The 26,348-nt window shown below is 38.0% G+C and overlaps 1 protein-coding gene across 2 annotated transcripts in view; it reads left to right on the forward strand.

Annotated features, from left to right (window-relative positions):
- The window catches only part of ME2 (malic enzyme 2), a 204,076-nt gene that overhangs the window by 88,809 nt on the left and 88,919 nt on the right, over nt 1–26,348 (forward strand). For both annotated transcript variants that reach the window (XM_053701109.1, XM_053701110.1), the window contains exons 6-14: nt 9,076–9,237; nt 10,331–10,434; nt 12,918–13,027; nt 13,113–13,210; nt 14,403–14,516; nt 16,502–16,616; nt 17,034–17,176; nt 23,238–23,340; nt 24,865–24,935. In XM_053701109.1, the coding sequence (XP_053557084.1) occupies nt 9,076–9,237; nt 10,331–10,434; nt 12,918–13,027; nt 13,113–13,210; nt 14,403–14,516; nt 16,502–16,616; nt 17,034–17,176; nt 23,238–23,340; nt 24,865–24,935 (1,020 nt within the window). The remainder of the gene's footprint in view (nt 1–9,075; nt 9,238–10,330; nt 10,435–12,917; nt 13,028–13,112; nt 13,211–14,402; nt 14,517–16,501; nt 16,617–17,033; nt 17,177–23,237; nt 23,341–24,864; nt 24,936–26,348) is intronic.

A 26,348-nucleotide genomic window follows, 5' to 3' on the forward strand; every position in this document is an offset into this window, starting at 1 on the left:
TTCCTGAGATTCTCTTTTCTAGACAAGCATTACCAATTTGTGGCTCTACCGTTTGGCCTTGCTACAGCTCCAAGAATTTTCACAAAGATTCTCGGTGCCCTTCTGTCTGTAATCAGAGAACAGGGTATTGTGGTATTTCCTTATTTGGACGATATCTTGGTACTTGCTCAGTCTTTACATTTAGCAGAGTCTCATACGAATCGACTTGTGTTGTTTCTTCAAGATCATGGTTGGAGGATCAATTTACCAAAAAGTTCTTTGATTCCTCAAACAAGGGTAACCTTTCTGGGTTTCCAGATAGATTCAGTGTCCATGACTCTGTCTTTAACAGACAAGAGACGTCTAAAATTGATTACAGCTTGTCGAAACCTTCAGTCTCAATCATTCCCTTCGGTAGCCTTATGCATGGAAATTCTAGGTCTTATGACTGCTGCATCGGACGCGATCCCCTTTGCTCGTTTTCACATGCGACCTCTTCAGCTCTGTATGCTGAACCAATGGTGCAGGGATTACACGAAGATATATCAGTTAATATCTTTAAAACCGATTGTTCGACACTCTCTAACGTGGTGGACAGATCACCTTCGTTTAATTCAGGGGGCTTCTTTTGTTCTTCCGACCTGGACTGTAATTTCAACAGATGCAAGTCTCACAGGTTGGGGAGCTGTGTGGGGATCTCTGACAGCACAAGGAGTTTGGGAATCTCAGGAGGTGAGATTACCGATCAATATCTTGGAACTCCGTGCAATTTTCAGAGCTCTTCAGTTTTGGCCTCTTCTGAAGAGAGAATCGTTCATTTGTTTTCAGACAGACAATGTCACAACTGTGGCATACATCAATCATCAAGGAGGGACTCACAGTCCTCTGGCTATGAAAGAAGTATCTCGAATTTTGGTTTGGGCGGAATCCAGCTCCTGTCTAATCTCTGCGGTTCATATCCCAGGTGTAGACAATTGGGAAGCGGATTATCTCAGTCGCCAAACGTTGCATCCGGGCGAATGGTCTCTTCACCCAGAGGTATTTCTTCAGATTGTTCAAATGTGGGGGCTCCCAGAGATAGATCTGATGGCCTCTCAGCTAAACAAGAAACTTCCCAGGTATCTGTCCAGATCCCGGGATCCTCAGGCGGAGGCAGTGGATGCATTATCACTTCCTTGGAAGTATCATCCTGCCTATATCTTTCCGCCTCTAGTTCTTCTTCCAAGAGTAATCTCCAAGATTCTGAAGGAATGCTCGTTTGTCCTGCTAATAGCTCCGGCATGGCCTCACAGGTTTTGGTATGTGGATCTTGTCCGGATGGCATCTTGCCAACCATGGACTCTTCCGTTAAGACCAGACCTTCTGTCGCAAGGTCCTTTTTTTCATCAGGATCTGAAATCCTTAAATTTAAAGGTATGGAGATTGAACGCTTGATTCTTGGTCAAAGAGGTTTCTCTGACTCCGTGATTAATACTATGTTACAGGCTCGTAAATCTGTATCTCGAGAGATATATTATAGAGTCTGGAAGACTTATATTTCTTGGTGTCTTTCTCATCATTTTTCTTGGCATTCTTTTAGAATACCGAGAATTTTACAGTTTCTTCAGGATGGTTTAGATAAGGGTTTGTCCGCAAGTTCTTTGAAAGGACAAATCTCCGCTCTTTCTGTTCTTTTTCACAGAAAGATTGCTATTCTTCCTGATATTCATTGTTTTGTACAAGCTTTGGTTCGTATAAAACCTGTCATTAAGTCAATTTCTCCTCCTTGGAGTTTGAATTTGGTTCTGGGAGCTCTTCAAGCTCCTCCGTTTGAACCTATGCATTCATTGGACATTAAATTACTTTCTTGGAAAGTTTTGTTCCTTTTGGCCATCTCTTCTGCTAGAAGAGTTTCTGAATTATCTGCTCTTTCTTGTGAGTCTCCTTTTCTGATTTTTCATCAGGATAAGGCGGTGTTGCGAACTTCTTTTGAATTTTTACCTAAAGTTGTGAATTCCAACAACATTAGTAGAGAAATTGTGGTTCCTTCATTATGTCCTAATCCTAAAAATTCTAAGGAGAAATCGTTGCATTCTTTGGATGTTGTTAGAGCTTTGAAATATTATGTTGAAGCTACGAAATCTTTCCGTAAGACTTCTAGTCTATTTGTTATCTTTTCCGGTTCTAGGAAAGGCCAGAAAGCTTCTGCCATTTCTTTGGCATCTTGGTTGAAATCTTTAATTCATCTTGCCTATGTTGAGTCGGGTAAAATTCCGCCTCAGAGAATTACAGCTCATTCTACTAGGTCAGTATCTACTTCCTGGGCGTTTAGGAATGAAGCTTCAGTTGACCAGATCTGCAAAGCAGCAACTTGGTCCTCTTTGCATACTTTTACTAAATTCTACCATTTTGATGTATTTTCTTCTTCTGAAGCAGTTTTTGGTAGAAAAGTTCTTCAGGCAGCGGTTTCAGTTTGAATCTTCTGCTTATGTTTTTTGTTAAACTTTATTTTGGGTGTGGATTATTTTCAGCAGGAATTGGCTGTCTTTATTTTATCCCTCCCTCTCTAGTGACTCTTGTGTGGAAAGATCCACATCTTGGGTAGTCATTATCCCATACGTCACTAGCTCATGGACTCTTGTTAATTACATGAAAGAAAACATAATTTATGTAAGAACTTACCTGATAAATTCATTTCTTTCATATTAACAAGAGTCCATGAGGCCCACCCTTTTTTGTGGTGGTTATGATTTTTTTGTATAAAGCACAATTATTCCAATTCCTTATTTTATATGCTTCGCACTTTTTTTCTTATCACCCCACTTCTTGGCTATTCGTTAAACTGATTTGTGGGTGTGGTGAGGGGTGTATTTATAGGCATTTTAAGGTTTGGGAAACTTTGCCCCTCCTGGTAGGAATGTATATCCCATACGTCACTAGCTCATGGACTCTTGTTAATATGAAAGAAATGAATTTATCAGGTAAGTTCTTACATAAATTATGTTTTTTTGTTCAGATCAGCACCTGGGTAGCGCTTGCTGATTGGTGGCTAAATGTAGCAACCAATCAGTAAGCGCTACCCAGGGTGCTGAAACAAAAATGTGCCGGCTAATGAGCTTTTTCAAATAAAGATACCAAGAGAACTAAGAAAAATTGATTTAGTCTGGTGGATTAGGTCATTTTATCACTGCACTACTAGGTTACTATAAACTGAAAATTCCACTTAAAGGGACATGAAAAGTACTTTTTTTTTTTTTTCTCATGATTAAGATAGAGAATACAATTTACTTTAATTTGCTTAATTCTTCAGATATCCTTTGTTGAAGAAAAAGCAATGCACATGGGTGAGCCAATTACACGAGGCAGCCACTAACAGTTCATTTATATCTGTCCCTAATTGGCCAAAAAAACATAATTTATGATTACCTGATAAATTCCTTTCTCCTGTAGTGTAGTCAGTCCACGGGTCATCCATTACTTATGGGATTATATCTCCTCCCTAACAGGAAGTGCAAGAGGATCACCCAAGCAGAGCTGCTATATAGCTCCTCCCCTCTACGTCATACCCAGTCATTCGACCGAAACCAAACAAGAAAGGAGAAACTATAGGGTGCAGTGGTGACTGGAGTTTAAGTTAAAAATTTTTAGACCTGCCGTAAACAACAGGGCGGGCCGTGGACTGACTACACTACAGGAGAAAGGAATTTATCAGGAAAGCATAAATTATGTTTTCTCCTGTTAAGTGTAGTCAGTCCACGGGTCATCCATTACTTATGGAATACCAATACCAAAGTTAATGATGACGGGAGGGAAAGGCAGGATCTTTACACGGAAGGAACCACTGCCTGTAGAACCTTTCTCCCAAAAACAGCCTCCGAAGAAGCAAAAGTGTCAAATTTGTAAAATTTTGAAAAAGTATGAAGCGAAGACAAAGTTGCAGCCTTGCAAATCTGTTCAACAGAGGCCTCATTCTTAAAGGCCCAAGTGGAAGCCACAGCTCTAGTAGAATGAGCTGTAATCCTTTCAGGAGGCTGCTGTCCAGCAGTCTCATATGCTAAACGTATTATGCTACGAAGCCAAAAAGAGAGAGAGGTAGCCGAAGCTTTTTGACCTCTCCCTTGTCCAGAATAAACGACAAACAGGGAAGAATTTTGACGAAAATCCTTAGTTGCCTGCAAATAAAATTTCAGGGCACGGACGACGTCTAGATTGTGCAGAAGTCGTTCCTTCTTTGAAGAAGGGTTAGGGCACAATGATGGAACAACAATCTCTTGATTGATATTCCTGTTAGTGACTACCTTAGGTAAGAACCCAGGTTTAGTACGCAGAACTACCTTGTCTGAATGAAAAATCAGATAAGGAGAATCACAATGTAAGGCCGATAACTCAGAGACTCTTCGAGCCGAGGAAATAGCCATTAAAACAGAACTTTCCAAGATAACAGCTTGATATCAATGGAATGAAGGGGTTCAAACGGAACACCTTGCAGAACGTTAAGAACTAAGTTTAAGCTCCACGGCGGAGCAACAGTCTTAAACATAGGCTTAATCCTAGTCAAAGCCTGACAAAAAGCCTGAACGTCTGGAACTTCTGACAGACGTTTGTGTAAAAGGATAGACAGAGCTGAGATCTGTCCCTTTAACGAACTAGCAGATAAACCCTTTTCTAAACCTTCTTGTAGAAAAGACAATATCCTAGGAATCCTAACCTTACTCCATGAGTAACACTTGGATTCGCACCAATGTAAGTATTTACGCCATATTTTATGGTAAATTTTCCTTGTAACAGGTTTCCTAGCCTGTATTAAGGTATCAATCACTGACTCCGAGAATCCCCGCTTTGATAGAATCAAGCGTTCAATCTCCATGCAGTCAGCCTCAGAGAAATTAGATTTGGATGTTTGAAAGGACCCTGAATCAGAAGGTCCTGTCTCAGAGGCAGAGACCAAGGTGGACAGGACGACATGTCCACTAGATCTGCATACCAGGTCCTGCGTGGCCACGCAGGCGCTATTAGAATTATCGATGCTCTCTCCTGTTTGATCCTGGCAATCAATCGAGGAAGCATCGGGAAGGGTGGAAACACATAAGCCATGTTGAAGACCCAAGGTGCTGTCAGAGCATCTATCAGTACCGCTCCCGGGTCCCTGGACCTGGATCTGTAACAAGGAAGCTTGGCGTTCTGGCGAGACGCCATGAGATCCAGATCTGGTTTGCCCCAATGCTGAAGCAGTTGGGCAAACGCCTCCGGATGAAGTTCCCACTCCCCCGGATGAAAAGTCTGGCGACTTAGGAAATCCGCCTCCCAGTTCTCCACGCCTGGGATGTGGATCGCTGACAGGTGGCAAGAGTGAGACTCTGCCCAGCGAATTATCTTTGAGACTTCCATCATCGCTAGGGAACTCCTTGTCCCTCCCTGATGGTTGATGTAAGCCACAGTCGTGATGTTGTCCGACTGAAACCTGATGAACCTCAGAGTTGCTAACTGAGGCCAAGCCAGAAGGGCATTGAAAACTGCTCTTAATTCCAGAATGTTTATTGGAAGGAGTCTCTCCTCCTGAGTCCATGATCCCTGAGCCTTCAGGGAATTCCAGACAGTGCCCCAACCTAGCAGGCTGGTGTCTGTTGTTACAATCGTCCAATCTGGCCTGCTGAAGGGCATCCCCCTGGACAGATGTGGCCGAGAAAGCCACCATAGAAGAGAATCTCTGGTCTCTTGATCCAGATTTAGCATAGGGGACAAATCTGAGTAATCCCCATTCCACTGACTTAGCATGCACAATTGCAGCGGTCTGAGATGCAGGCGTGCAAAAGGTACTATGTCCATTGCCGCTACCATTAAGCCGATTACCTCCATGCATTGAGCCACTGACGGGTGTTGAATGGAATGAAGGACACGGCAAGCATTTAGAAGTTTTGATAACCTGTCCTCTTATAGATTCTGTAGAAATGAAAATTTATCTGACAGAGTCCCCAAGAAGGGAACTCTTGTGAGTGGCAATAGAGAACTCTTTTCTACGTTCACCTTCCACCCATGCGACCTTAGAAATGCCAGAACTAACTCTGTATGAGACTTGGCAGTTTGGAAACTCGACGCTTGTATCAGAATGTCGTCTAGGTACGGAGCTACCGCTATTCCTCGCGGTCTTAGTACCGCCAGAAGAGAGCTCAGAACCTTTGTAAAGATTCTTGGAGCTGTAGCTAACCCGAAGTGAAGAGCTACAAACTGGTAATGCCTGTTTAGGAAGGCAAACCTTAGATACCGGTAATGATCCTTGTGAATCGGTATGTGAAGGTAGGCATCCTTTAAATCCACTGTGGTCATGTACTGACCCTTTTGGATCATAGGTAAGATGGTCCGAATAGTTTCCATTTTGAACGATGGAACTCTTAGGAATTTGTTTAGGATCTTTAAGTCCAAGATTGGTCTAAAGGTTCCCTCTTTTTTGGGAACCACAAACAGATTTGAGTAAAACCCTTGTCCGTGTTCCGACCACGGAACTGGGTGGATCACTCCCATTAGTAAAAGGTCTTGTACACAGCGTAGAAACGCCTCTTTTTTATCTGGTTTGCTGACAACCTTGAAAGATGAAATCTCCCTTTTGGAGGAGAAGCTTTGAAGTCCAGAAGATATCCCTGAGATATGATCTCTAACGCCCAGGGATCCTGGACATCTCTTGCCCAGCCTGGGCGAAGAGAGAAAGTCTGCCCCCCACTAGATCCGTTTCCGGATCGGGGGCCCTCACTTCATGCTGTCTTAGGGGCAGCAGCAGGCTTTCTGGCCTGCTTGCCCTTGTTCCAGGACTGGTTAGGTTTCCAGCCCTGTCTGTAGTGAGCAACAGTTCCTTCCTGTCTTGGAGCGGAGGAAGTTGATGCTGCTCCTGCCTTGAAGTTACGAAAGGCACGAAAATTAGACTGTTTAGCCCTTGGTTTGGCCCTGTCTTGAGGCAGGGCATGGCCCTTACCTCCAGTAATGTCAGCGATAATTCCTTTCAAACCGGGCCCGAATAATGTCTGCCCTTTGAAAGGTATGTTAAGCAATTTAGATTTAGAAGTCACATCGGCTGACCAGGATTTAAGCCACAGCGCTCTACGCGCTTGAATGGCCTTTAAACATATTGAACAAAGAGATTCATCTGTGTCAGACATGTTTAAACAAACTAGCAATGAGACTAGCAAGCTTGGAAAATACTTTTCAAATAAATTTACAAGCAATATAAAAAACGTTACTGTGCCTTTAAGAAGCACAAAAAACTGTCAGTTGAAATAACAATGAACCAAATTAGTTATAGCAACCAAATTTTCACAGTAAATGCATTAAGTTAGCAAAGGATTGCACCCACCAGCAAATGGATGATTAACCCCTTAGTACCCAAAAACGGATAACAATTTAATATAAACGTTTTTATCACAGTCAAAACACACTCTCACAGGTCTGCTGTGAGTGATTACCTCCCTCAAAACTAGTTTTGGAGACCCCTGGGCTCTGTAGAGACGTCCTGGATCATGGAGGAAGAAATAGGAAGACTGTGACTGAATTTTTACTGCGCAATAAAGCGCTAAAATAGGCCCCTCCCACTCATAATACAACAGTGGGGAAGCTCAGTAAACTGATTTTATTCAAAAACAAACGACAGCCATGTGGTAAAAATCATGCCCATAAAGTTTTATCACCAAGTACCTCAGAAAAAAACGATTAACATGCCAGTAAACGTTTTAAAAATAAAATTATGAAATGTTATTAATAAGCCTGCTGCTAGTCGCTTTCACTGCAGTGGAGGCTCAAATATAACTTAAATGTATACAGTATATTCTTAGTGAAGTTCCATTCCCCAGAAATACCTCAGTGTAAACATACATACATATCAGCCTGATACCAGTCGCTACTACTGCATTTAAGGCTGCACTTACATTACATCGGTATTAGCAGTATTTTCTCAGTCAATTCCATTCCTTAGAAAATAATATACTGCAACATACCTCCTTGCAGGTGAACCCTGCCTGCTGTTCCCTGTTCTGAAGTTACCTCACTCCTCAGAATGGCCGAGAACAGCAAGTGGATCTTAGTTACGACCGCTAAGATCATACACAAACTCAGGTAGATTTTTCTTCTAATGCTGCCTGAGAAAAAACAACACACTCCGGTGCTGTTTAAAATAACAAACTTTTGATTGAAGAAATAAAAACTAAGTTTAACAACCACAGTCCTCTCACACGTCCTATCTATTAGTTAGGTGCAAGAGAATGACTGGGTATGACGTAGAGGGGAGGAGCTATATAGCAGCTCTGCTTGGGTGATCCTCTTGCACTTCCTGTTAGGGAGGAGATATAATCCCATAAGTAATGGATGACCCGTGGACTGACTACACTTAACAGGAGAAAGCAGAGGAGATAAAATAAGCATAACGTTTTTTTTTCCCAAGGTGTATGTCCCTGGACTGCAAAATACAACAAGCTTTGTTTTTTTTAAAAAAAAATACAGCTCTGAATAAGTTTAAAACCTTTTTATGCAGATTTTTCTTTTTAACAGGCGTTTTACATTTAAAGGGTTAGTCTGAATCATGAAAGTTTAATTTTGACTAGCTAGGGCATGCAATTTTAATTAACTTTTCAGTTCACTTTTATCAAATTTGCTTTGTTCTTTTGGTATTTTTAGTTGAAAGCTGAGCCAATGTAGGCTCATATGCTAATTTCTAAGACCTTGAAGGTCGCCACTTATCTGAATGCATTTGACAGTTTTTCACAGCTAGAGGGTGTTTAATTCATGTGTGCCATATAGATAACATTGTGCTCACGCAGTGGAGTTTCTTATGAGAGGGTACTGATTGGCTAAAATGCAAGTCTGTCAAAAGAACTGAAATAAGGGGGCAGTCTGCAGAGTCTTCGATACAAAGTAATCAGAGGTCGAAAGTATATTAATATAACCGTGCTGGTTATGTGCAAAACTGGTGAATGGGTAATAATACATTTTTAAACAATAAAAATTCTGAAGTAGACTGTCCCTTTTCAGTTCAAATTTGGTGGTCCGCACTATCATGCATATCTATTAAAAGATTACATCGCATATGAGACCTTAAAACAGAATTGCCTTTTTTTTTTCCACGGTTTTCTCTTTTAGGCAGTTGTAGTAACAGACGGAGAGCGGATTCTGGGCCTTGGAGATCTGGGAGTTTATGGAATGGGAATCCCAGTTGGGAAACTGTGTCTGTATACGGCTTGCGCTGGTATTCGGCCACAGAATTGTCTTCCTGTGTGTATTGATGTTGGAACCGATAATACGGTAAGTTATGTGTGTGGTGTTTTTATTTTATTTTTATTTTTAAATCCTCCTCCTGAGTAACTGATAATGTGGTCTGTAACATTTTGAGCTATGGAAGGAGCCTTGTTTTATATCAAATCTCACTTGAATCTTCTCAGACAGCCAGGGGTTATCCCTAATCACTGGCAATTATTATTATTTTTAAAATCCTGTTGACCGAAAAAATGTGTTTTAAAGGGACCTGAAACCCAAAAATGTTGTTTCACGATTCAGATAGAAAAATACAATTTTAATAAAGTTTCCAATTTACGTCTATTATCAAATTTGCTTTGTTCTCATGTTTATTCTTCGTTGAAGAGATATCTAGATAGGTAGCGTGCATATTTCTGGAGCATTGCATGACAGGAAATAGTGCTGCCATCTAGTGCTCTTGCTAATCTATAACATTGTTGCAAAACTACTACCATATAGTATTGCAGACACATGCACACTCCAACTTACCTTCTGCTTTTCAACAAAGGATAACAAAAAAATGAAGAAACTTTGATTATAGAAGTAAATTGTAAAGTTGTTTAATATTGTATGTTATATCTGAATCGTGAAAGAAGAATTTGGGGTTTTATATCCATTTAAAGGGATATTAAACCCCAAAATTTTCTTTTATGATTCAAATAGAACATACATTTTTAAACAACTTTCCAATTTAATTCTATTATCAAATTTTCTTCATTCTCTTGTTGTTCATTGCTGAAGGGACAGCATTGTACTACTGACAGGAAGTTGAACACATCTATTTAGCCAATCACAAGAAACAAATGTGTGCAGGCACCAATTAGCAGCAGCTCCCACTAGTGTATGATATGTGCGTATTCTTTTTTTAACAAGGGATACTAAGAGAACGAAGCACATTTGAAAATAGAAGTGAATTTAAAAGTGTCTTAAAATGACATGCTCGATCTGAATCATGCACTTTTAATTTTGACTTTCCTATCCCTTTAAGTCTTGTTTGAATCTTTATTTTGCTCTATTACATATTTTCCCAGTGGAAGTGGTGCATCCGTTTAATTCACATTTGCAGCTTTCTAAGCAAGATTATATATTTGACTCTCTTTAGACTTTACTTAAGGATCCCTTTTATATGGGACTTTACCAGAAGAGGGATCGTACGCAACTATACGATGATCTGATAGATGAATTTATGGATGCTGTCACTGACCTGTAAGTTCCTTTTGCTTTTTTATATTAATTTAGGATCTTTACATTATGGTCTGCCCATATTTTCTGTAAGTGTCCTGTAAGTTTAATTAGTCTGTACTAATCACTTATCACAGCCATTCTTGACGTTCCCCACAGTGTTTATCTGTACCACCTCTAACATAAGTTTATTCTATGAATCGGCCACCCTTTCTGTGAACAACTACTTATCCGTGAACCTACAACCCCTCAACATGAAATCATGATCCCTTGTTCTGATATTGCTCTCTTTGGGAAAAATACTTTCAGCTTTATTAAGTCCTTACTTAAATGTATCTATCATATCACCTCTCATTAAGCTATACTTATTTAGGTTATTGAGTATTTCTTTGCATGTTTTATTTTTTTAAATACATAGCGTGTAGTAACCATACGTTCAACAGATTCTAGTTTGTTTATATCCTTCTAGAGTTATGTCTGTCTGTCTTCTAACTAGTGATCTGTAAATGTGCATAATAATCTGATTTTTTTTTTTTTTTTTTTTTATTCCTGATGCTAATGCATTTTTATATAACCAAACATTCATTTTAGATCTGTCTCCTAAATCTGAGATCAGCCCTTTCTCTTAAGTGAGCTTTGTATGCTTCCTGAATCCTATTGTAATATAATTATGCAGGGTTAAGGTGTGCCAGTTTATTCGTCCAAAGGCATTCTGTTGACTTTTAAAAGATATTGTATAAAAGAGGTTCAATATCTTTGTGGTCATCTGAGATGGATAGTGCACTGTTTGTAAAACCAGGCACTCTACATACTACAGCAGTGTGTGAGACCAAGCAGGATACCTAGTGGGCTGTGATTTTAAAACCTGTCTTCCTGAACCTGCCATGGAAATGTAATAATTTCTTTTGTATACTTTTGTTCTGAATATTTGCAATCTAACTATTTTAGCTTACAAACACAGTTAAAACTTGGCTCAATGTGAACAGTTACTTTTTCAGGCATCAGGTTAGCTCAGTGGCACAGTTAAGTATCTATCTAGCACTTTGGAATTTGGCACACTTTACATAATCGGAATAATAAAAATAAAAACACTAATAAATAATAATAATGAAATATAATTTCTTTCATACAGATGGTGAGAGTCCACAATCCATTACTCCTGGGAGTTACTCTTCCCTACCCCTAGGAGGAGGCAAAGATTCCCAAACCCCAAGAGCTCTATAAAACCCCTCCCACCTCACATGTACCTCAGTCTTTACTTTTTCCGATTTGGCGCTTAATTCTCTTATATCTGTAAGGTTGTTTTTTTTTTGTTATCTGTCTGCTATGGCTTACCTAGCATTCAAATGTGTAGTAATATGGCCTTTGTTTTGATTTTTAGTTAGGCTTAGTGCGCACTGTACCTGTAAGTTTTTTTTTTAAAGCTACTTTAAGAGTGGTTAAGTTACCATTCAAGTTTTTTAGGGGTTATAGTGTTGTGTTTTTATTGTGTTGCTTTGTCTAATGCTATAATGGAGCACATGGTTCTGTCCCTAAATCCACCCTAGAAGCTGAGTCTCCTGAACACCTTCCTACCATAATTAAATGTGTTTGGAAGAAAAAACATCAGTATTTTTTAAAATAGTTTATTTGTGACTCATGTTTGCCTATATTATTGCAATCAGACCAACCTAATGTTGCTTCTTTGGGTATTACTGCTTCTTCTGTTTGCTCATTACAGGAGAATGCTGCTGATGTTTCACCCAAGGTGAACATTTTTATTAAAACTGCTGTTTCTGTAGTATTGGCTGCTCTCCTGCCTTCAAACAAGCGTAAAAGGTCCGTCCAGATGTTACCTTCTACTAGAAATATGTCCCCTGTAGTCAGGGATACTGTTATGTCTTCAGAAGGTTAAGTTTACTCTGGTGATGATGTCTACCTCTGTTTCTTTTGCCTCTTAGTTGAACAAGGCTTACTTGGAAGAGGGTCAGACTCCACCGGAATGCGATTACTGCTCATTCTATTTGGTCCGTTTCCACTTCTTGGGCTTTCAAGAATGAGGCTTCAGTTGACCAGATTTGCAAGGCAGCTACTTGGTCTTCTTTGCATAATTTTACTAAATTCTACCATTTTGAGGTATTTGCTTCTTTGGTAGGAAAGTCCCACAAGCAGTTGTCTCAGCTTGGTAGGGAAGTCCCACAAGCAGTTGTCTCTGCTTGATTATTTTTTTTTATTGCCCAATTGATTTATTTTTTAGGTGCATTAAAAAAATATTTTCCCTTATTGGGATTTAGTGAGGTTGTGGATTTAATTTCTCAGTGAAAAAGGATGTTGTTTTTTTTTAAATCCCTCCCTTTTTTATTACACGTGAACTCCACAGCTTGGGTATTAGTTCCCAGGAGTAAAGGATCATGAACTCTCTCCAACTATATGAAAGAAAACATAATTCATGCTTACTTGATGATTATAGTAATATTAGTTGTAATAGTAATAAATATGATAAATTATTTCATCCCTTTTTATTGTAGGTATGGGCAAAATACACTCATCCAGTTTGAAGACTTTGGAAACCACAATGCCTTTAGGTTTTTAAGGAAATACAGAGAAAAATACTGTACCTTTAATGATGATATACAAGGTATTTTTGTTTTGTTCCCTGCAGATCACAATGTGTTTGAAAGATGACATGACTGTGTAATTAATGTTCATTTCTCTGGTTACAGGCACTGCTTCTGTAGCCCTCGCTGGTCTCCTGGCAACGCAGAAAGTAATTGGGAAACCAATCACTGACCATACAGTTCTGTTTCTTGGAGCAGGAGAGGTAATATCATAACCAAGCCCATATTCATTATGATTCTCAGATCTTTTGTAAAATTGCATCTGCTAGAGATTTGGGGCTGTTTACCCTTTTACTGTTAGAGCTACCATCAAATTACAATAAAAACTAAATATAGTACTGGTATTCTTGGTAAGACCTGAATAAATTGGATAACACACTGGACAACAAAATCTGACTTGGAAATAGCAACAGGACTTATATTTTAGCTTATTTTAGACTGGAAAAAAAGTTTGTTCTGCAGGTGTGATTTGTTTTCCCTTTTAAGTATTAAAATGTTTAGCTCAGTTTTGTGACACCTACAATTGACTTCAATAATTTCAGTTTTGTAACCTAGAAACAATAACTCCAATAAATCATTAGTTTAGTTATGTTTTTTTCTAAAGATACTTTGGAGTTAGAGAGAATCTGCACACTACTGAATCCAGCTTGCTTATGGTATTTCTTTGAACATAAAGTCTCTTAAAGGGACATGAGTATAAAAAGAAATTGTTCCAATGTGTTATATAATTTTATTATTGCACTGGTTTTCAAACCTCTCCTCAGACCTCCCTAACAGGCCGTATTTTGAGGATATCTGAACCGGAGCACAGGTGAAATTAGCTGATTAGTAAACCTGGTTATTTTACCTGCTCTCACCCGAGGTAATCCTGAAAATGTGGCCTGTTAGGGAGGCCTTAAGACAGGTTTAATAACTGCTTGCAGAGGTTTTAAATATCTAGGTACTTCAGAGTAGAATTGTGCTATATGGAGCTACCTGATCATATCTGGTGAGCAAATGACTAGAGGTCCCAATCACCATCTAGCTCCCAGTAGTGCGTTGTTACTCCTTGCGAGATGCTTATAAACAAAGTAAACCAATAACAAAGTAAAGTTGCTTGATATAAGTAAAAATCTCTTAATTGCATTCTCTATCTGATCCATAAATGTTTCATGCCCTGTAATCTTGAAAGGTTTATTGTGACACATATTGTGCAATACTGCCTATATATTCTAATACAGGGTTTCTTAAAATGATTTATTACATTGAGGTCATTGGTATCAGGTATACTTAATATAAAAAAATGGCGCAGGTATCCTAAAGCAAACAGATGAACTCTGATGACATCTGTTGTAGGCTATACAGACGTTTGTAGTGTTGTGCCAGCTAATGTGTCCTTTTACTGTCCCCGGTCAGGCTGCTCTCGGTATTGCAAACCTCATAGTCATGGCAATGATGGAAAATGGCCTTTCTGCTGAAGCAGCAAGAGAGAAGATTTGGATGTTTGATAAATATGGTTTACTTGTTCAGGTAATGCCTCACGATTAAACGAGTTTGTTTAGAAGCTAAAACTGTTTTAAACTAAAATGTACTGGAGTGTAATTGTCTTCTGCCATTTAGTTATCATGATAGAAGATTTGTGATTTAATAGATGAATTTGTGCATTATGTATCAATGTTACACCCAACTATACTATCTCTATAATGCTGTTTCTTGCATAAACCAATATTTCCTTCCATTTTAAATGATTGTTTTAAAAAGTACTTGGACAAGTTCATTTTATTAGTATAACAAATATACAAAATGGGTTGAGCTCGCAGATAAAATCAGATGTGTTTTTATCACTTTCTGTAAACACACATGCCTCTTCTTTTTATATTATCTCTGTCTATATACCAAAGCTCGGTACTTAAAGAGAACAATTTTTATTACTTACTTTCTCCTACACCCAACTGGGAGTGCAAATTCTTCTGCTGGCTGCGTTTACACAGCTTTTCTAAAGCCAATACTTAAAGGGTCTGTCTACTTTATTTTTTTGTTTTAAAAAGATAACACCTTTACTGCCTATTCTTTAGCATTGCACAACCAATATTATTATTATTATTATTTTTAACCTCTTTTTGCCTGATTCTAAGCACCAGCAGTTCTCTCCTTATTTCAGTGCTTTTTAAATCTTTAACAGCTAGACAGTGCTAGTTCATATGTGCCATTTAGATAACTGTGCTCACTCTCATAGAGAATGGCAATGGTTATGGAAGAACCAGCATTGATTGGCTAAAATGCAAGTTTGTAAAAATAAGAAAAGGGGCAGTCTGCAGAGGCTTAGATACAGGTAATCATAGAGGTAAAAAGTATATTAATATAACGGTGTTGTTTATGCAAAACTAGGGAATAGTTAATAAAGGGATTATCCATCTTTTTAAACAATAACCATTTTCAAGTAGACTGTCCCTTTAGAGGGACATTGTAGACTGGATTTTTATTTTGCATATGTGCGTTGCTGAAGATCCATTTATATTGCACATCTCAGGGTGTTTTTGTAAAAATGTATGTAATCCAGCCCCAAAGTTTCAGATGTATACTAATATCTACAGACACTTGCTTGATCCTGTTTGTGTAATGGGTCCTTACATGTGCAGGGGAATAGGGGAGTGTCTGCTTTATCAGCCCATTTCAATGGGTGTCCCAGTCTAACCTCCTAAACAGTACTAAACTGGGAGCTTCTAAGTATCTTTGCATGTTGTTCTTTATAGCAGTGTCTAATACATTCACTTATATGAAAATTGGTGTGTACTGTCCCTTTTTAAGTATATAAACTTTCAGTAAAGGTAGGGATACCACAGGCTAAATCGGCTATTGTGAAGGAGCTATTTGTAAACTATTTCATACACTCGGTCAGGTAAACTGTATAACTAGGAACACATTAAAGGCGAGACAAATTTAGGCTAACTGTCCCTTTTTTATTGGGCTTTTAAAGATCAAAACTGCTAAAATCAACCCAGTAGGTTAGAGGTTTACAAATTTAGTGAGCATGACTTGGCCAAACTTTGCTTCGCTCCTGGCAAAAAAAAGAAGTATATAGATGTATGGAGAATAATAAGTTGGTACAATTTGTGAGCCTTACATCACTATTCCTAGAGTTTATCAAGAACCAGATATTTCTATATGTGTAATATCTTATAGAAATTGTTCTTGATAGGAAAACGTTTCACATATTTTGGAGGGTTTTTTTAGGGGGTTTTTTTTCACGACATTCATAACCTTGATTGACATCCAGTATAATATTTACGTATGATTACATGCTTGTCTTTAAAAACGATATAGTATAAAACTACCTTTTAGGTTACATGTACAAGCTGTATGGTGACATGTAAATATTACCTAAACGACATAAGATATTGTTTTGTTTTTATACTTGGACAGATACCCTCTTCAAGTTGTCCCATTTTACAGAGGCAAATGTACAATTATTCCAAAATCCAGTTTGGATAAAAACTTTTCTACCTCTGTTTCAGGGAAGGAAAGAAGGGATCGATGGTAACCAGGAGACATTTGCCCATGCCACCCAAGAGCAAAACGTGAAAAGTTTTCTAGATGCAGTAAATATCTTAAAGCCATCAGCAATTATTGGTGGGTTGTTAATGTTTATCTTATATTAAACCGAATAAAACATCTAATGTATATTAAAATGATAAACCTCTAAACTGTTTGTAAACTTTCTAAACACTTTCTCAGTAAAGGGACATTAATTACTGTGATTGTTATTCTAGTAGCTCATTTCTAACTGTCCCTAACTTGTGTCAGTGTATAGCTGGATTTTTAAACCTAGGGAGAACTAGATTGCACGCACCATTGCAGAGCTCATTACTTTATAGCGACTTAAACTTTACACTAACTCCAGTATTTAAGCAACTAATATATAATTTTGAAACGTACATGTGCATACATTTGTCAGACTAATCTTCGCTTTTAATAGATTGTTATAACTAGCATTTTATTTTTAAAGTTTTTCCTTTAAATGTGTGAAATTTGCACTTTTCTGTTCAGGAGTGGCAGGTGCCGGAAAACTGTTTACAGAAGATGTCATCAAAGCAATGGGTTCTATTAATGAAATGCCAGTTATCTTTGCTCTGAGCAATCCAACTACAAAGGCAGAATGTACGGCTGAGGAAGCATACACCTTGACGGAGGTAGGACCATGAGCTGGAGATGGCATTATGATGGAAAAAATATAAATTTTATATTTTTTTCCCTTTTATTTACAGATATTTTATGTTTTTATAATGCATTTAAAGATCTTTTCATGTGAATGGCCTGTTTTGGCTCCTGCATACTTCTTTTTCCTTAAATGGACATTCCAGACAAAATTAGAATCCACGTGGATGCAGTTCAGTTTTGTATAGAAGCATTTTTGTATTTATACATGTATTAGCTTTTATTAGAAGATTTTTTGCTATAGCTGTTTCAAGTGTATTCAAGTATGCACCGTGCACCAGCATTTTAAGCACAACACTTGCTCAGAGATCCTAAGGTGCCTGTACCATCTGGTAATGACTTTATTTATTAATTGCTGACATGATACAGGCCCTACTGGTGCTCTGAGCAGCTGCAGTATTTCAAATGCTGATGCACTGACAATATCTAGCTATGCTTCACATGCCAATGCAAAGAAAAATATTAACACTAAACAGTTATCACTTTTACTAGAAGCATTTTTTCCAATACATGTATATTACACATATGTTTCTATTAAGATGTAATTCATCTATGTGCATTTAATTTTTGACTGGAATGTTTCTTTAACTGCTTTAATTTATCTGTAAAAAAAATGACAAGAAAAAAATCACCTGGAAAATTGGAAATAAACAGCCAAACCACATAATCAGTGCTGAGTTCTTACTTTGATTGTTCTTACTTTGATTCTTTATGGAGAAATCCTATGGAAATCACATTATCTTCTGAAATTTCATAGTAAACTACCTAAAACTGAGGAGAAAAACAAAGTGCCTGCACATGCCAGATGCACGCTCCCTTGCAAGTCCAAGCATCATGGTTGGATGCTTAAAGTCCCCTTTAAAATGGGATGTGGCTACTGAGATATGAGAATTAAACTAAACAAAAAACATAATTTAAAAATTTTCCATAAATGTTTTAACCTCTTGTGCCAATAGGATGTATATAGAAGTCATGCGGTACATAGCCTGTCATACACATGCACACAGTATGTCTGACCTTCAGGCAGTCTCAGTTGTCAAGTGACAGCCAAGATCTGCTCTTCCTGGGCTGCAGGCATCTGTCTTCATATGGTAACCCAGCACCAATCGTTACATGAAGGCAGATTGCCAGATTGTTACAGACAGCGACATGTCTGTGTCACTGTAACAATAATACGTTTGTGTCGCAGGGAGGTTCAGGAGGGATGGAGAGAGGCGGGTGGGCAGCACAACGGTGAAGGAGGGAGGGGCAGCACCCTACCTACAGAAAAAAGTTTGGAAGGGAGAGGGAGGGCTATGCTGCGCTACAGAACAATGGGGAATTTGAGTGGGGGGCCTGCATAATGATTGTGGGGAGAGGGAGACACCTACACTATGGAAAAACAATAACTTAATACATTTAAAAAACAAAACTATAAACTGGGTACTGGCAGACAACTGCCAGTACCTAAGATGGAAACCACACCAAGATGGGTTAGAGGGCTGTTTGGGAGGGTAAGGGGGGATCCTGCACTGCAGAAAATAAAAAAATAAATACAATTTATTAATACATTCTTTTAAAAAACAAACTAAAACTTCACACTGGTAAACTGCCAGTTCTTAAGATAGGGGTCAGGAGTGTAGGTGGGGGAGGGATCAGGGAGGTGGGAGGGTAATCCCTGTATTAAAATATTACCCTTACCAGCTAAACCCTTCACTGCCGAAATTGTGTGTGGTGCACAGCTGCAATAAGTGGCCTGCTAATTGCTAAAAACTAATTGCAAAGCTATGCATGTCTATTTCTGAACAAAAGAGACTCCAGAGGACCTTTTACAACCATTTGTCTTATGAGTGCAGTAGTTGTGTATAAATTTCAGTGAGAAACTTGTAAAAAAGTTAACAATTTTTGTTTAATATGATCGCATTTGGCAGTGAAATAGTGGCATGAAAAATACCAAAATGGGCCTAGATCAATACCTTGGGTTATCTACTAAGAAAATAAATTAATTTTGATAGGTAAATAAAAACAAAAAGGCTCTATATGACGTGGTAGCAGAAATGCTAAATTTCTTTCTAAGGTGGTGATAGTCCACAAAAATCCTTACATGTGGGAATTCACTTCCTGGCCACCAGGAGGAGGCAAAGACACCCCACAACAAAGCTTTAAGTATCCCTCCTACTTCCCACTGTCTCCCAGTAGTTATTTGCCTTCATCAAGGAGATATTGCTGGGAAGTTCCCTTAGCCTCCTGCTTGGCCATGAAGATTTAATTCCTCAGTATATACTCTTAGTTACAATAATGGATGGGCTCCTACTGAAGTCTCAGGATTAACATCTGGGTAAGAACAGTGGAGAGGGTCAGTCTCTGGGTAAGTACCCACATGTCTCACAACCCACAGGCTATATACTTTCCACTGTTATATATACTTTAGGTGCATACTTCATAGCCAGACACAACAGCAGAATACACTGGACAACCCTGTCACATACTTTAATCTCAGTTTAATTTATTGTGTAGTTTGTTTGTGCACATAGTAGACTGTTTGTGCACACATAGGGGGTCTGGGTAATTGTTTGTTTTTAATACCCTTTTCATGTTCTTTAAATGATATGCTTTGTGTTTTCATAGACTGCTCAGGAGCGCTAAGGAGATAACCGGAGTCTTGCACAGGGCATAGGCAGTTCACATCAGCGCTATCGCAAAAGGAGCCCTTATGCGCTGCAGGACCCTGTCAGCTGGTCGGCTTCCCTAGTGCTACTCATTTTCAGGGTCTGCACAGGGAGCGCTAGGAATATGCCAGAGTCCTGAAGGAGGCATAGGCAGAGTGCAGTATGGGGGTTTTCTCCCAGAGGGAGAAGGATGATATTTTTCCCGTCTTAGGATAAATTTGGCCCTTTCTATTACGCTCGTGGTCATCAGTGTGCAGAGGGAGTTTTTTATAAGCTGCAGAAACCATTCAGCTTGACGGCTCCTCAGCAGTATTGTAGGGGGTAAGAGCCTTATCCCGGTGTAGGAGGGGCTCCAGGCTAATGTATTAGGTGCATTATAATTTAGACTATTCTTAAATTTCACCTAATTGTAATGTAATTTGGTCAATTTTATATTATATTGGCCACAAAATATATTGTCATACACATTTAGTGTCTAAGGGTGTGATATTAGTACTTAAAGACAGAAACTCATCTGGTTTTAAAATGCTTTATTTCTCTCTGTTTTTATTGCATATTTTTTTGTACATGTAATCTGGTTCTGTGTTCAGTGCACTGTTTATGGGCTTATAATGAAACAGCCTACTACTACTTCTGCTGTCTTGGACCCTTTTAAAGGATAGTTCCACAGATTTTGTTATCACAACAAATGAATGTATAATTTTAGAAATTGCTCACTGTATGCCCTCCTGTTCTGCTTTGCAGAACTTATCTAAGTCTCCAAAAATGTGTATATTTTCCAAATTTATTTTACAGTACAGTATGTGCACATGCAACAGCTTTTTGATGTGTCTAATATGTAGTGCCTTGGTTGCTGCTAATTTTTCTGACCATTTCCTTGGTGAGCATTCTCTGTTCAGGTGTCCAGGGGGATCGTCTTCCTTCATCCGTGTTGGGAAAAAATTTCCAATGACTCCAGTTTGTCAGGTTGGTTGATATTTGGGCCTTTGAAGCTCTCAGGGAATTTGGTAGTTTGTGGAGGTGAGATGACCACTTAAGGACATGGAATTCCATAAAATCTGGAATGCGTCAGGCTGGAATTATTCTTAGACTGGTTTCTTTCACATATTCAAGGCAGTAGCCTACATCAATCATCGGAAGGTACTCATGGACCTCTAATGATGAAGGCAACAGTGCGTATCCTGAATTAGGCGGTTGACCATATCAATATTTATCATGTCTGGGGCCAACATTTGGGGAGGCGTTTTTAACTGACTCATCAGATTTTCTTTAATGCATACAGAAAGAGAAGAGCTTTAACAGGAAGAACAGTTCAGTACCTTATTATATGGCGAGTAACCACCTAGGAGCAATCTCTTTTTCTAGCCCAATTGTGCTTTTCACAAAAGAAAGCTTTCCTGAAGTACATAAGTCTGATGTTTCTTTAAGGGAATGCTTCCTCAATCAGCATATTTTTGTCCAGTTGATGCATCACTGGGGTCTTTCAGAAAGACTTTCTAGCATTTTGTCTACTCCACAAATTCACCAGGTACGGGTCGTGGTCTGTGTTCCTCAAGTGGAATTAATAGAGACACTGGTAATTCCTTGATCCTTTCTGATAAGTTTATTTTTTCCTTTCAATTGTATATCTACCGAGAGTATCTGCTCTGTTCAAGCAGGAGTAATTTTCTGCGACATGGGTTCCTGTTTGACTTTAGAGGACTTGGGATGCAGATCTAGTCAAGATTGCCAGCGCTATCCTGTGGCATCTTTTTATTAATTGCAAAATCTGTTTTTCTTAAGGTCTGTTCTTTTATCAATATCTTCAGTCTTTACTTGACTGATGGATATTCAAGGGTGGAAAGTGTATTTATCTGTTGTGCAGATTGGGAATATACAGTGCATTCTATTAGACTGCCATTCGTTTGTCCATTCCTTCAGGATGGTTTGGACAAGGACTTATTGGTTAGATGTCTGAGACGTTTTCAGTCATCTCAGTTTCATTTCATAGGAAACTTGTTTATCTTCCTGATATTAAGGCCTTATTTAGTTCAGACTTGTCTGCAAAATTTCTCCTCTAGAGTTTGAAGGTTTGTAAAATCCACTTTTTGAACTTGTTTTATGATAGATATTCTAAGATTTTATCTTTATTTCCTCGACGAGGAGCGCATATGATTTGTCAGCTCTTTCCTATGTTCTACAAACTTCTCCAGTTTTCACACTAAGGGGTTCTTGAGAGACCAATTATCGGGAGATTATGGTGCCTTTCTTATTTCCAAATCTGAGATTTGCGAAGGAGAGCTTACTGCGGAGTCTCGAGGGGGGAGTTGGCACTGATAACTTGCTTGTAGGTTACTAAGGTTTTCCATTGTCAGGCCCTTAGCTAGTTCATCCTGATCTTGGTTGTCATACAGTTCAGCAGTTTACTTCTGATTCTTTAACTTCATGGTTTTTAATAGGAAGGCTTTTTTGGCGCTGTTCCTGGTAAATAGGTTCCCTGTCTTTCTTTCTTTTACCACCCGTTTTCTTTGTGGACTCCTCCACAGCTTGGGTATTAGTTCCCACAAGTAAGGAATTTTGTGAACTATCACCACCATAGAAACCCTAATTTATGCTTACCTGATAGATTCCTTTCTTTCTTGGTGGTGATAGTCCATGAACCCGCCCATTTTTTTGAAGGTTGGCAGAAGTTCTAGTTTGCCCCTCTTTACCCTACTATCTTTCTTACTACTTCCTCCTTTCTTTGGCTATTTGTTCTACTGGGAGAGAGGGAAGTAGGAGGGATACTTAAAGCTTTATTGTGGGGTGTCTTTGCCTCCTTCTGGTGGCCAGGAAGTGAATTCCCACAAGTAAGGATTTTTGTGGACTATCATTATTATTATTATTATTATACTTTATTTATTAAGCGCCAACATATTCCGCAGCGCTGTCCATGGATACAATTCATTTAAATAAAACAATACAAGACATGTAAGATACAGGACAAAATTTACAAACACATACAGGAGGGATTGAGGGCCCTATTCCTGTGGGAATTTACAATCTAGAAGGGTAGGAGGTTGGGAAACAGGAGGTGAGGACTGCAAGATTGAGAAGGATGTTAATACAGAGTTAGATGAGGGAAATATTAGGTAAGTGAAATTAATTTATTACCACCACGAAAGAAAGTAATTTATCAGGTAAGCATATAATATGATCTTCTGTATTTTGGACAAGTTTTTCTCTGAAATTCCTGGTAGTAAAGTGGTTAATCTATGGTAAATTGTCCTTTTAAATCTTACATCTGCTGTTAAGCAATAACTGGACTATTGTTGCACAATCTCTCCAACTGACATAATCACATACTTTACTTTGGAGCTAGGTAACATTTGTATTGCAGATCTAATTTTTTTTTATTTTTATCTAATAGGGACGATGTCTCTTTGCCAGTGGAAGTCCTTTTGACACTGTGACCTTAAGCAACGGCCGATCCTATAAACCAGGACAGGGTAATAATGCCTATATTTTCCCAGGTAAACTCTCTTTAACTTTATTAGTTTTAAAAGTGCCATGTGTCTGTCAGATCTATTAATGCTGCTCTGTGATGTTACTATGCTAAATAAAACTGTTACAGGGATGGGAGAGTCAAAATTAAACTTTCATGTTTCAGGCAAAGCAACTATAAAGAATAATAAAAACAAATTATACTTAGGCCAAGGAGCAATACATGTGTGTGTTTTGAGCACTACCTTGCTGTATACACTGCTACCATATAGTGGTCAAAACAAACATGCATACTCTTCAACAAAGTCTACCAAGAGAACAAAGTAAATTTGATGTAAGAAGTTACATTTATTATAAATTGTGTGCTTAATGAATTATAAACGTTTTTAATGAAACCCATTTTTTTTCTTTCATGATTCTGATAGAGAAATACTATTTTAAACCTCTTTACTCATATTATTAAATTTGCTTTATTCTCTTGGTATTCTTTGTCGAAGGAGTAGCAGTGCACTGCTGGGGAGGTAGGTGAAAACATTGGGTTATTCAATTACAACGGTCATATATGTGAAGCCACTTATCAGCAGCTAGCTCTCAGTAGTGCATTGCTGCTGAGCCTACCTAGGTATGATTTTCAACAAAGGATACCAAGAAAACTAAGGAAATTAGCTATTAGAAGTAAACTGGAAAGTTGTTTAAAATTGTGTGCTCTATCTGAATCATGAGAGAGAAATGTTGGGTTTCATGTCCCTTTGTTTGCTGCAAGCTCAGGGTAAAGTGATGTTTATGAAGACATTATATCTTTACAGTTTTCAGTAGGAGTTGCATGGTGCTGTAGAGGGATTGCACACTTCTTGAGCTGTATGATTGTTTTACTGTTAAAGGGATACTAAACCCATTTTTTATTTCATGATTCAGACAGAGCATGCAATTTTAAGCAACTTTCTAATTTACTCCTATTCTAATTTTTCTTTTCCTATCTTTATTTGAAAAGCAAGAATGTAAAGTTTACAAGCCGGTCCATTTTTTGGTTCAGCACCTGGGTAGCGTTTGGTGGCTAAATGTAGCCACCAATCAGCAAGCACTATTCAGGGTGCCGAACCAAAAATGGGCCGGCTCCTTAGTTTAGATTCCTGCTTTTTCCAAATAAATTTTCAAATAAAGCTAGCAATAGAACGAATAAAATTTGATAATAGGAGTAAATTATAAAAATTTGGGTTTAGTATACCTTTAAGTGAGCAGAAATTTGCATATATATCTAATAAAATAAAGATCCCTGGATAATATTACTATGGTTTTCCAATGAGGAGAAAATTTTTATCAGTCTATAACCTATAAAATGAATGAAAAAATGTGATTTCTTGATCATCCTCTACAGTTTCTCACTAGACCAATAGTTTAAGTTTCTAGATGTGTGTAACTATACGCCATAGTACACATAAATTATGTATGTATTTTATAGGCACTCAATTTTGTGTTTCTTTTTAACATAAAAGTTTCATTGTAGTCTTCAAAGTTATGGGACATTGTATTCTTATATGCTTATTTGTATATAGGTGTTGCTTTAGCTGTTATTCTGAGTGGTGTTCGACATATAAGTGATCGCGTTTTTCTGGAGGCTGCAAAGGTGAGAACATTTGCAAAAGTGTTGTGTAAAAACTTTTAAACCCACAAAATGAGGTTTCAAATTTAAAATCAAGAATCGATTTATTCATGTGTACAGACCCCAAATGATGATGGTGGTATTTATTTTATTTGCTACAATGTAATTGTTATTACTCATTTTAAGACTTGTTTGAGTCTGTACTGGAGGAAGTGTGTGCATTCATTTTATATCCTACCAGGTATGCTTATAAACCCTGCCCATTTTTTTTTATTTTTTTTTATGTTGTTGACGGTTCATATTGCATAGTCTTATAGTCCATCACCAAATACCCTGCTACATAAAAGCTCATAGACTGGCCTTAGTGTATCCTAAAATCTGTATATTTATAATAACTAAATCAAATAAAGTTCAGCAACCCAGGTGATTTCTTGTGTTTATTGGATTGTAAAACAAAGAAAACAGTGGAAATATAAATGTTTGTCAAAATATAAGGTTCAGTTATAGCCCAAAAGCTTAACCAAGACAGAACCATTTCCTTTAAAGCCAATGAGAATTTAAAAATTGTTTTTATTAAATTGACATTTTTAGTGTAATTTTTTTTCCCTTAGATCATTAATTCTTAAATTGTTTTTCTTATCTAAGCATGTTTATAAAATTTGCTACGGGTCTGAACACAAAGCTGGGCATTAGGCATGTTCCTGGGTCATTCCTGATGAGGATACTGCCAGTGATAGGATCATATGTATGGATGCCTTTCCTTGAGTAATGTAGATCTGTACTTGCCCACATGTCTGTTACTTCAACTAAAGGAATTCATTTAAAAATAAAATCCTCTTTAGAACTATAAAGCTTCTTATTTGTGATATTTTCCTTTATCTTCACGCTAGAAAAGTATGTAAAAGTTTATGATTAAAATAAATTGCAACGTGCACTTGTGACAACATGTAGGTTTTGTAAATGTGAACTATAAAAACCTAAATCTTTTTAAGATTTTCTCTTACTGAAGAATATAGGGGACACCATAGGGAACGGATGGCTGAATCCTGTCTTCAGGTGCCATCATTTTTAGAATCGCCCAGCGTGAATACTAAATCATTTGTCAATTAAATGGATATGAAAACCAACATTTTTATTTCATGATTCAGATAGAGGATACATTTATTTTAAATAAGAAATTTTCTTCTTATATCAATTTTGCTTAATTCCTTTGGAATCCTTTTACTGAAGGAGCAGAATTGTACTTCTAGGAGTGAGCTAAATGCATTAGTAAGCCAATGACAAAAGGTATAAATGTGCAGCCACCAATCAGCAGCTCCCGAGCCTACCTAGGTATGCTTTTAAAAAATGATACCAACAGAGCTGAGCAAATTAGATAATATAAGTAATTTGTAAAATTGTTTGCTCTTAACAATCACAAAAGAAAAAAGTTGGGTT

This window comes from Bombina bombina, chromosome 2, assembly GCF_027579735.1.
Source record: "Bombina bombina isolate aBomBom1 chromosome 2, aBomBom1.pri, whole genome shotgun sequence".
NCBI classification, from domain to species: Eukaryota; Metazoa; Chordata; class Amphibia; order Anura; family Bombinatoridae; genus Bombina; species Bombina bombina.